Raw genomic sequence first — 12,081 nt, forward strand, 5'->3', positions numbered from 1 at the left:
TCACCAATAGGCTAATATGTCCGGGTGTGCACCGGACTTCTCCACGTAGGAACGTGTCACTGGTTCTTTTGTCTTTTTCTGAGCCGGGTCAGCTTTGGTATGATGATAATCATACATTGTATATATACAGCCCTACACCGTGTCACTATAATTGGTCATCTCCCACACATATGATACAGCGTACCGTATACATGCACTCTCAGCGTGGAGGGCTCCATAAGCGCACAAGATGAAAAAATAGCCGTCGCTTACGCTTAGCTAACCAAGGCGTCCGACTAAACGGACTTGCCGATGATTGCCGTTATGGGGCCTCTCTACGAGTTCTCAAAGAGAGCTCTGTCGCGAAAACTATCCAATCCTGTATTGTCTATTGGACGAGAGTTCAAGTGCCGTGTCAATTATTCTTTCATAGTTCCAGCTTGTTCTGTCTGCTGTTGTATCATATCTGGCAAATTAAGTATATCTTATCGAAAATCTTCGTACCAGCTCAGGATCAATTCGAGATTATTCAAGATGTCAAGTAACGAGAAGAAATGTCCCGTAAACAACACGGAGATGGCGAGGAACTATGAGGACGATCGACAGACGAAGTCGCACGAGACGTGAGTCCTCTGTATCACTCTCTGGTCTTTGTCTTGTGGGGGATTCTTCTGGTTCTACAGATGAATTGAATGGCTGACTTGCCATGATGATCTTCATAGCGTCTACACCACGTCGAACGGATGTCCCGTACCTCACCCATACGCTACTCAAAGAGCAGGAGTAAATGGTCCCTTGTTGTTACAGGACTTTCATTTGATTGACTTGCTCTCACACTTCGATCGGGAGAGGTGAGTCCACGACACCAAATCGTCTTCAATCCGTCCCTTGCCCTCAATTGATTTGGCTAGTCACCTGGCGATCTATTGAAGCCCAAACCGATAATTCTGTTGTCATTTCCAGAATTCCAGAAAGAGTTGTCCATGCCAAAGGGAGTGCCGCTCACGGTGTATGGGAGGCTACAGAGGGCTTAGAGGATCTATGTATGGCAGATATGTTCAAGAAGGGTACGAAATGCCCCTTGACCATCAGGTTCTCTACCGTCGGTGGTGAATCTGGGTCTCCAGATCTTCAAAGGTGAGCACCCTGCTGCGTATTCCTTTCGCACCGGATGAGGGTCAAAGCTGATAATGCTTCTGGTGTTGCAGAGATCCAAGAGGTTTCGCTATCAAGTTCAAGACGCAGGAGGGTAACTGGGATTTTGTGGGGAACAACACGCCTGGTGAGTGGAAGCATGCCTATATGTCGATTTTCGCCTTCTTCGCAACCGATCCGAGAGGTAATGGCTGATGAATTTGGTTCATAACAGTTTTCTTCCTTAGAGATCCCGCGAAGTTCCGTGAGTGACTCTAACATCCACGCACAAACGACAACTCGCTGATAATTCTGGCATGTAGCCCATTTCATCCACACACAAAGTAAGTTTAGACTCTATGTCACTCTCGCGTGTCGGTTCATCCAACGTACTCAGAAGCTGACTGTGTGTCACTGCAGAGAGACACCCAGCTACACACTTGTCTGGAGGTGACGACAGTACCATGTTCTGGGATTACCTATCGCAGAACCCCGAAGCTATCCATCAGGTCATGGTGAGTCCCTGTCATTCCCTACCTTTGAACGAGAGGAGCCTTGTTGATATTCATCATCATCTTTCCCCAGATATTGATGGGTGATCGAGGTATTCCCCAAGGATGGAGATTCATGCATGGTTACTACGGTCACACACTCAAGATAGTCAAGAAGAACGGTGAATGGGTATACGCTCAATTCCATATCATCTCGAATCAAGGTACCAAGACTTTCACACAGGAGGAAGCTTCCGCTTTGTGAGTTTGCACCTTTTCCCTTCTCTGGATGTGATCTCAGGTCATTGACACTGAGAATGGCACTTCAGGTCTCCCGACTATGGACAGAAAGATCTCTTTGAAGCTATCGAGAGAGGCGATTACCCATCCTGGACTATGAAGGTTCAAACGATGACGGCCACCGAAGCAGAGGAGTTATGGGAGAAGCAGAGGATCAACGTATTTGACTTGACCCATGTCTGGCCCCAAAAGCAATTCCCGCTTAGATCTGTTGGAACACTGACATTGAACGAGAACCCCAAGGTGAGTTTGTGGCCTTTTTGAGCTCGATAAGCGCCTCTAGACCTACATTAATAGTCTTTGTGATGTTCATGTAGAACTACTTCGCCGAAGTCGAACAATCCGCTTTCAACCCTGCCCACATGATACCCGGAGTTGAACCCAGTGCCGATCCAGTATTGCAATCTCGATTGTTCTCTTATCCCGATGCCCACAGACACCGTATCGGAGCGAACTACCAGCAATTACCCGTTAACGCACCAATCTGTCCATTCAGGATGGCCAACTTCCAACGAGACGGTCAAATGGCGTTCTTCAACCAAGGTTCCAGACCTGCTTATCTATCTTCTATCGAACCTATTCAATTCAAAGATCGGGCATATGACCTGAACAAGGTCCACGGCAAATTCGTTGGCGAGGCGGTATCCTTCTTGAGTGAGATCCGTCCAGAGGACTTCAATGCTCCTCGAAAGCTCTGGAGGGACGTTTTCAGCACGGAATCGAAGAAGAGATTCATCGAGACGGTCTCAGGTCATATGAAGAATTGTAAAGATCAAGAAATCCTCAAGAGACAAATCGCAATTTTCAGAGAAGTATCGCCTGATATTGCTGAGGGCTTGGAGAAGAAGCTGGGCTTCAAAGGATATAGCGGTATCAAGGGTATGAACTTTAACGGTACACACAACGGCATGTCCGAGAAGAAGATTCCAGCCAACGGAATGTCGGTGAGTGCTCTTGATTAATTTCCCTTAACGTATTGTTTTGGCTGAACGTCATTGACGAACAGGTCGACAACGAAGTCGTATTCAACAACGGCGCTCCGGTACCTAGAAGATCTAGGTTGTAAATCATGATTCAATGTTGGTGGTAGTGTCTTGCACGGAATGTACAGTTTATCTTTGTAAATGGGACTTTCGGTCTATTGTACATTGTACAGTCGGATGGATGTCTCTAGCTATGCTCGCTCTAAAGAATGAAAACACTCAACATTCATACCTGAGGCAAATCTTATTTCTACGTCCCACCTACAAAAGACAATATAGCATTATAGAAATTATCATCTGTTGGGAAATCGTTGAAATTGAAGAAATTCTGATATCCCATAGTCGTCATCCCATTACCCGCAACGAATTCTGCATTATGCTGAAACTGTAATCCACTTGGTTCTATCTGACTATTCAATCCTACCGCATCTCTGTTCTCATTCGTACTACTATTGGCTAAGGAAGGGAGCCATTCAGAGCATAAAGACTGAAGGATGTTCAACCCTCGTGCTGCTTCGCTGAACGTTATAGCTAAAAAATCATCTGTCAGTCGTTGTCTTATATGCAAGCGGGGTATCGGGTGTACTTACCTAGTTGTGACATAAAGTATGTCTGCCGAGTGATTGTACAAGTCAGCTCTTTGGGCGTAAGCTTTATTTGAGACTACGAGGTCGAGTTGCCATTTTCTCATGATCTCGGGATGTACTCACAATCTCCTCAATGTCCTTAGAGCTTTCTCGACTTGGCATATGGATGGAACCTTCCTGATTAACTACTGCCTTCAACAGAAATACTGTCGCACTTGTGAAGGTGGCATTCATGAACGTCCCTACACCATATCGCAGACCATGGTACCGATCATACAGCTTTAGAACCATATCAACGTCTCGCTCACGTCACAAGGAAAAGGAATCAAGTGAACTCACCTTAAGGAGATTCAATATCGATTTCGCCGCTCTATCACAGTGATCGGCAGGCGAAGCATTTATCGAAGTTACGCTGGTTCTGTAGAACGGTCGAAATAAGAATATCCGGGTGAGATGGTACAGGATATGAAGGAGTATTATGTGTGGCAATGGGCAGATCTTGGGATCTGCAAAAGGTTGCTCGTTATACCATCTATCTAAGCTTGAGGAGATTTCATCGATCACTTCGTCTCTGTTGACGGGCTCTTTCTTCGTTGAGTATCTACCGATGAATCCTAGCTATTAGCTTTTTCTGTTCTAGGTAAGCCTTATAGATGGAAGGGATATACAGCGTATCCAGGACCTTGGCCAATAAGCAGCCTATCCTCGTTGTCCAGTGAAACACAGTCGATCTCATTGACTTCACCCCATTAAGGGTGTGGCCTAGCCTCATCTCCTCTCCTATTGAACTTGCTGAGCTGAACCATGCGGTATTGTCATCCTCTGCTGAGATAGCAGGAAAGGGTATGTCAGGTTGTGGAGCAGCGATCATGGGATTTCGACCCGCCGAGATAGAGCGTAACTGCCAGAATCGCGCATTATGAACAAGGAAAGCCTCATGCTGAAGAGATCGATGCGACCTACCAGATCGTACATATATGCAGCCCAGTAAGCGGCATTTCGAGACTCGAATTCTGATAGTGACATGCGACCTTGAGTGACATATGCTTCGCACTGCAATTGACCATGAGGTAAGGCTCTCACAAACATGAACGAGGAATGCTTACATTGATGTTGAGCCCGAGCTAATCAGTCTTATCAGTAGAAGCGCCGGACGATGATATGTTGGAGACTCACGACCTGGATCATGGCCACGGTCATACCGTAGTACGTGTATCCGTAATCATGGGATCCGATATCGTTCTGAGCTAAGCACCTGTTGGTGGAGTTAGCGTAATGAACTCGTTCTGTAAAACCCCAATCACGACTCACGTTCCGAACAAGTTGACAGCCCTGAGAGCGCTCAGAGGCGGTCTTTCAAACTCCTTCTTCAGCAGAGCTGTACAATGGTCGACAAAGCAGTCTCTAAATACATTGTATGCTTCCGGCCATGCCTCTCTATTGTAGAATAGACCCAGAAACACTACGACGTTGTGAAGAAACGGTGAATAATTGGAAGTCCATCGAGGCGTCGATGATTGTTGGGGATGTATCGAGGAGATGTTGCATACGACTAAATCCCTTTTGAAGGCTTCTGAATCTAGCACCATACACCACGAGGCATAGTATGCAGCATAATGATCGATAGCACGATCGTGCATAGTCTTGTTAAGAACCCTCATGAGAGTCGAAGGTAGGTTTCTTCCCCAGTCTACCCATTCTCCGGGTAAGAGGTCTGGACCTCGGGAGTCTTGCGTCTGGGCTATAGGTGCATCATAATTATCATGTGTCCAGATAGAAGTTGCTCCATATTGTATCGAAGGTCCGTTACCGGGCGTAGACTTCAGTCGATCGAAATGGGTGGACGTGAGAGGTAGTTCAGGGTAACGAGAGATCCGAGCTGGGGGGTCCGTGTCTCGCAGATTCGAGGTGGAAGGACCGGATACGTTTAGTGAAGTGGAATCATCAGAGTTTATGAGGTTGCTGAAATCGAACTCATCCAAATCTTGGTTGGGCATTGTTGATTGTGAACGACCTGTCATCGCTGATGGCGGAGGGGGTGACTCGGATTCGCGATTGATTGTGTTGCTTTCTGATCGAGCTGCATCCCGACTTGCCAGCATTCTTTCGAGTCGGGCGATCCTCTCCCTCACGTCGTCCATATCTGATTTGGTACTAGGTGTTGACCAAGCAGTATAAACGTTCGGCTGCCGATAGACAAGACTCGGGTCACTCACCGTCTTCTATCATCAATTTCATATACACAATTGATCTCTTTCTCGGAACATTCCATGCAAGGCTGTTCCCCGTTACACCTCACTTTCCTATCATACCGCGTCGTATGTCAGATGTCTTAGTTGCAGTGACGCAGTGTTGGGGAGACGCCTTATCAAATTGAGGAGATTGGATAGCTCACCGTCGGCGACATCTGACACATGCCTTTGCGATATGCGTTACTTTCCTTCTATTCCTGTGAGACGAGCCATCGCCGGAGGGAGTCTCTGCTGAAGGAGTGGCTTCGCTCATGCTGTGAACCTTGTACAATCTTATCGGGTTTGAATGACCTAAGCTGATGACCAGGATGGAACCTGCGATTGGTGTGAACCAAACAACGGAATGTCATTTTCAGGTGGATCCGCTTTCCCGAGCGACCACAGCTCAGGGCGATTAATTTGATCCCGATCACAGTCACATTTGTTATGGCCTTCGATAGCGCCCGTATAAATTTAGGACCGGTTCGTGGCACAAACAGCACTTACATGACGATTCTGACCTGCATATAGTCCAAGAACGAATGCATATAATCCAGGAACGAGCTACAAGGTACAATTCTTTCGATAAACCTGATAATTCATGATACCACACACCTAGTCACAACTCTCCTGAGTTGCTGCATAATCGGCCAAACTTCCATTTGCCCTCGCTACCAGTTTTGGATGAGCAAGCCGGGCGGCTGGAACTACATCAACCTTGCTCCTCTTGGAATGACGTGTATTATCAGAATCTACTGCTCCATATGCTCCTCCACCAGGAGAATGGACAATAATTCGATCTCCAGCTTTTACCCTGTGGGACGAAGTCAGCGATGAGATCGTAGAAAAGGTTTCAAGGGTGAGCTTACTTGGCAGCGGCACTTGGCCTGAGTTTGACTTTCCTAAGACCGTCGCCGAACTGGCTCTTTCTGACCAGATATGTAGCTCCTCTTTCTCCTGGTTGTCCTCCATGCATACCGTAAGGCTGATTAACTCTTCTTTCCCCCACGATGGAAGACTAATTGGGCGAAAGGTGATCAGCTTTGATAGATTGGGTAGGATAGCTTGTGTAATGGCTGACTTACCATCATATCCGCACGAAGTTCGTATTCCCTATGGACACCATCTCCTCCATTGTTCACTCCCTTTCCACCAGATCCTCTTCGGATGGAAAACTCTCGGATCAACAACGGGAATCGCTTCTCAGCAACCTCGACATCTCCGATACGCGTGTTGGTCATCTATCGAGCCATTCCATATAAGCCAGCAGCACGTTACCAATTAAGCTCAATCACTTACATTGACATGCACCGCAGATTGTCCCTTCCAGGTAGGACCTGCTCCGGCACCGCCACAGACTACCATCAGATCGTACAGTCAGCGAGTATTACAGGATTCTCAGCTTCATCACTCACTGGTTTCACCATAGGACATATCCTCATAGTCTGAATGGAAGGTGTTCATGCATCCTTGTGAAGCCGCACACGCCTCGAAAGCCTTGAAGACAGTATCCACCACTCTCTGGGAAGTTTCAGTATTACCTGATGACACGGCGGCATCCAGAGATGGAGACAAGATTGAGTGATCCGGAACGATGAGCGTTACTGGGGCGAGGACACCAGCATTCAATGGCATGTCGGTACCAATTAGGGTTCGAAGACTGTAAATCAATGCGGATTGGGTGACAGACTTGGGGGCGTTGAGGTTGGATAAGGATTCGCAGCTGGTTCCGGTGAAGTCGAAAGTAGCGGATCCTTCATCAGGGTTGATATCGATACGCAGCTTGATGATGGTACCATCATCTATACACCAGATATCAGCCTTCAGTTCCAGCTTAAATTGACTTGGTACCTACCCATGTAATCTTCAGCGATGAGAGGCTCGCTACCTCGGCTCTTAAAGAAGTTTCGGACAGCCAATTCAGCATTGGTCCGGATAGCTGCCATGTAGTGTTGTACAACTGTCTTTCCGTATTCACCAAAGAGGGAGTGAATCTGAGCGGAACCGACGGCACAAGCGGCACACTGAGCTTTGAGATCTGACAGATTCTTGTCTAAACCTCTAGTGGCTTTCACTCGAGTTTCGGCTTTGCCCGCCCGCATGAAAATGTCGACGATTTCCTTCTCGTTAAAGACACCATCTCTGACAAGGAAACAGGAGTCGATAGCGGCTCCTTCTTCCCAGCTTTCCGTCGAGTCAGGGTGCCTATAGAAGAGAATCAGCAGGGGTGCCCCTCGCTACATGGAAGTTGACTTACATTGGGTTACCGTCGATACCACCAATATCTCCGTGGTGTCCTCTGGCGGCCACCCAGAACACAATATCTTGTCCCGAATTGTCAAAGACGGGCTGGATGACGGTGATGTCGGGTAAATGGGTACCACCGCTCTGTGGCGTGTTGGACACGAGGACATCGCCCGCTCGCAGTTTACCTTTGTGAAGATTCGCTTGGAATGTTACGGCGTATTGCATGCTTCCCAAATGCACTGGAACATTGGGTGCATTTGCGACTAAAGCCCCATCGGGACCAAATATAGCGCATGAGAAGCTGGAGATCATCGTCAGCGACGGCACGATTGAGTTTGGTCGCTGTTGTGATGAACTTTTCGGACGAAGGCAGTGTAAAAATTCACCCCAAAAGCGTCCGAAAATTCCGCCACAACACTGTACGGGCTGCACTCACTCTAAACGTTCTTTGATCTGAAGAGACACAGCGGTCTTCTGAAGTGCTCTTCCCATTTGCTCCGCTATACCCATAAATCGATGCGAAAAGATCGACAACTGGATGGGATCTACAATTTCCGTGGACAATTGCTTCCGGGGTCCCAAACCCACATCAATACTGTATGCATGTGGCCGTTCCGTCAGCAGGGATTACAGTTCTGAAAGGTGGGAACTTCACTCACAAGACGTGCTCTTTCAACACCCTGGCGGTGTTTTGTGGATGCACGAGAATGGTTTGAGTGGCATCGAGGATGATTGCGGGTCCTTTGATGGTCGTTCCAGGGGCAAGAGTCTCAAGCTTGTATAACATGACTGGAGAGAATTTACCGATCTCCTCAAAGTAGACATCGCTGCTGGCGAAATGAGCGTCTTGAGTGACACCAATATCCCGTAGCTGACTGAGCTCTTCAACGTAGGTGGAAACAGCATTCTTGTCCGCGTCTTCGCCTAGACCTATGCCACGGACTCTGATATCCTCAACTTCGATAGGCGCATCAAGAGTGAATGAGAACTCTCGTTTATGCTGATCGACGAAGGCACGAGCGAAGTCTCCATCTTTAGGTTTGAGGATCATCAATTTGGTGTCGGAGCCTTTGTATTTGATGTTCAGGTATTCCTCATATGTAACATCCTTCTCGTGAACACCTTGAGCGATAAGTCGTTCGTGTGCTTTAGCCTTGAGCTTGTCGATTCGCTCAAGAAGGGTCGGAAGAGTGTTTGCTGTGTACTGATATTGACACGGCTCGCTGACGTCCACAGCGATATCGGCCAAAGCCATACCATATGCCGAAAGCAAAGATGAGTACCTGAACGGCAGGGTCATTAGCGCAACCTTTCTTTCTGACTGGCCCAGCCTTGTCAACTCACTTGTGGACCAAGACGTTGTGCATGCCCAGTAAGGCAGCCAAGGCACAAGCATGTTGGCCACCTGCACCACCGAAACATGCAAGATTATGGGCACTGGTGGCGAAACCCCTTTGTTCGGTCAACGCTCTGATAGGTCTAGCCATAGAGGAGTTCGCAACATTGACGAAACCACACGCCACTTCGGCAGCAGTGAGAGAACTGTTGTTCTCGGCGTTGATACTCTTGGTGAGTTCTTCGAATTTCTGTCGTACGATCTCGTAATCTAGAGGTTGATCTTCTGTGGGGCCAAATATCTTAGGGAATGAGTCGATATGAAGTCGACCGAGGAATAGGTTAGCATCGGTGACTGTGAGAGGTCCTCCTTTCCTGTTGTGATACGAAGTCAGCGTCAGAGTCGCGCATCTATACAGCTGATAGCATGTGTAGCTGATAGCATTTGTGAACGTACCTGTAACATGCTGGACCAGGGTGGGCGCCTGCTGACTCGGGACCAACGACGAAAAGACCATTTCTGTAGGTTAGGATACTACCACCTCCAGCAGCGACAGTGTTGATATCGAGCTGAGGAGTCTGAATGGTCACACCAGCTGTGGTGGTCTCGAAAACGTGTTCGTATTTGCCGCCGTATCGGGATACATCGGTTGACTATTCCGGCAATCAGCTTTTTGCACCTTGATGCGTCCTGACCCGAACTCACAGTACCACCCATATCGAAGCCAACTACGGGAGACCCATCTAAGGCATCATAGCAAGTCCGGGCGTATCCGACAACACCACCCGCAGGTCCAGCTGAAATTTGGGTCAGTCGGTCCTTCTCTCATCTCGCATTGTACGTGAACGTTCATGCTCACACAAGATCGCCTTCAGACCTGAGAACTTTCTGAAGTCACATAGTGATCCATCGGATTGCATGAAGTTGACTCTGGTAGAGGAGTCATCTAGTCCGCCCACGAAGCCGGAAGCGAAACCCTCAAGATATCTTCTGACTTCAGGTGTGAGGTAGGCATCGGCGGTTGCACTGGACCCTCGAGAATTTAAATTGATCATAGGTTGTAACTCGGAAGAAACGGAGATGTGACGGAACCCAATTTCCTTTGCGATAGCCTCTACTTGCTTCTCATGGGCATCATAGAGATAACTGTGTACCAGCACGATAGCAATCGAACGGTATCCCTCATCGTAGAGAGCTTGTAGGTCCTGCCTGACGACATCAGAATCTGAATGAGAGTCAGCATATGATTGTATGTTCCATTACCGTGACCACTACTGACCGACTGGTTTCAAAACTCTCATTGGCGCACCACTTGGCCCGGTGACTAATTCTCCTGCTTCTGTAACAGCTGGGTCTCCCTTCAATCCAGGCCAATCTAGCGCAATTCGCTCGTCTATCTCAACGACCTTGGTGTACAATACATCGGGCTGATAGTATTCAAAGTCAGTCATCTTCTGAAGAATGGAGTGACTGAGAAGCTTACCTTCTTGATAGCAAGTTGGAAGAGGAATGGTCTACTTTGTGTACCAATTTCGAGGCCGTCTTTGAAGCCTTTGGTCTGCATGATCGTCCCTCAGCTATAAGCCTTTCCCATCTTTTGCATGAGATTTTAAAGACTCACAATTAACAGAGCACATCGTTCACCCTTCCTTTCCAACAAGGCGTTTGTAGCTACGGTGGTACCCATTCGGAGGTATTCGATACGAGAGGTATCGATTGGCTGATCTCGAGGGATCTTCTCGCCAGTGAACCATTCAAGAACACGTCGAACACCTTCACGAGGTGCATCAGGATAGCTAAATGAGGAGAGTCAGAGATGCTCTGCCAACGAAAACAAGAGCTGTACCTACTTGGAAGGGTCGACCGAGAGAAGCTTCACAAGGTGATTACCTTTGGTCTCCGTCATAGCGATCACATCCTGATAAATAATCGGCTCAGTTGGTCACAGTCCTGCATAAACACGGTGTAGACTCACGCAGAAGGTCCCTCCCCTATCAATACAGATTCTGACCTTCTCAAGGTCTTTGAGTGCAATTGGCATGTTGGTCCGTTACGTCTTCGAAGTGCAGGAGTGACTCCAGATAGTGAAGAAGTCGAGAAGCGGCCTTGAGGAATGGACGTCATTTTTATGGTTGACAGCTCAAGCAACCTGCAAGTTGGGGAGGTCGGATTCCCGGAACTGTAATTCCGTCCGCGATGAATGCAGTTGAAGGTGAAGAGCAGAAGACGATAAGCAAACAGCGAAGGACAGAAAACGGGGAGATGCGGTATTCTTAGGCTGCAGCGCGTTGACGGGTTAAGCCGACAGTTGATTGTTCTTAGTGTATTTTTTCTAGTGTAATATGAATTTCTCCCAGGGACAGATTAATGTGGCGCACTAACGATAGATAAGGCTTCTCCACCGTAGCTCTTGAGAGCGGAAACCTGTCAAACGCTTATCAGGTGATTGGTGCAGTACCTGATCGCGTGAAAAACTGACAATTCGGATGGATGGCTTCGGCGTCCTTGGACCGGCACTTCGGGCACTAAAGTATACCTTTGCATTGACTACCTCTCCAAGTACGATAAGCTTCACGAGACGGAATCCCGAGAATCCTCCACCGAGGACTCAGGTCACTTGACTTTGCTTTCTCACGCAAGAATAAATGCGGAATCCCGGAACCGGAATCCGCGAACAGGAGATAGCTTATCGACACAGGTCACTATCACAGGGCTGAATGGGATATATGAAGTAACAATTCATTCCTCTTGATTGGTAGATTACCCCCCAAGACACTACAACACATCGAAAGA

At 47.8% G+C, this 12,081-nt stretch overlaps 3 protein-coding genes across 3 annotated transcripts; 1 reads left to right on the forward strand and 2 right to left on the reverse strand.

Moving 5' to 3' along the window:
* Window positions 1–513: 513 nt before the first annotated feature.
* Window positions 514–2,970, forward strand: I302_104754 (uncharacterized protein; the record flags this gene model as incomplete). Its single annotated transcript, XM_019195744.1, has 11 exons — window positions 514–602; window positions 702–830; window positions 943–1,116; window positions 1,188–1,261; window positions 1,349–1,378; window positions 1,437–1,457; window positions 1,534–1,628; window positions 1,699–1,865; window positions 1,934–2,147; window positions 2,222–2,848; window positions 2,911–2,970. 11 exons carry the CDS (start codon window positions 514–516, stop codon window positions 2,968–2,970), a joined length of 1,680 nt encoding a protein of 559 aa, XP_019042567.1.
* Window positions 2,971–3,137: 167 nt separating this feature from the next.
* On the reverse strand, window positions 3,138–5,979 carry I302_104755 (uncharacterized protein; the record flags this gene model as incomplete). The annotated part of the gene is made up of 11 exons (XM_019195743.2): window positions 3,138–3,418; window positions 3,478–3,499; window positions 3,598–3,753; window positions 3,814–4,075; window positions 4,143–4,375; window positions 4,438–4,527; window positions 4,581–4,598; window positions 4,651–4,729; window positions 4,786–5,628; window positions 5,691–5,777; window positions 5,870–5,979. 11 exons carry the CDS (start codon window positions 5,977–5,979, stop codon window positions 3,138–3,140), a joined length of 2,181 nt encoding a protein of 726 aa, XP_019042566.2.
* Window positions 5,980–6,320: 341 nt separating this feature from the next.
* I302_104756 (uncharacterized protein) lies at window positions 6,321–11,329 on the reverse strand (the record flags this gene model as incomplete). The annotated part of the gene is made up of 18 exons (XM_019195742.1): window positions 6,321–6,519; window positions 6,575–6,723; window positions 6,791–6,946; window positions 7,005–7,063; window positions 7,121–7,507; window positions 7,561–7,910; window positions 7,963–8,253; window positions 8,389–8,547; window positions 8,612–9,235; window positions 9,297–9,662; window positions 9,745–9,941; window positions 9,994–10,085; window positions 10,148–10,513; window positions 10,568–10,715; window positions 10,772–10,846; window positions 10,910–11,084; window positions 11,139–11,206; window positions 11,264–11,329. The coding sequence occupies 18 exons, from the start codon at window positions 11,327–11,329 to the stop codon at window positions 6,321–6,323; spliced, it is 3,927 nt and encodes a 1,308-aa protein (XP_019042565.1).
* Between the last annotated feature and the right edge of the window lie 752 nt (window positions 11,330–12,081).

The sequence above is a fragment of the Kwoniella bestiolae genome, chromosome 3 (genome assembly GCF_000512585.2).
Source record: "Kwoniella bestiolae CBS 10118 chromosome 3, complete sequence".
Taxonomy (NCBI): domain Eukaryota; kingdom Fungi; phylum Basidiomycota; class Tremellomycetes; order Tremellales; family Cryptococcaceae; genus Kwoniella; species Kwoniella bestiolae.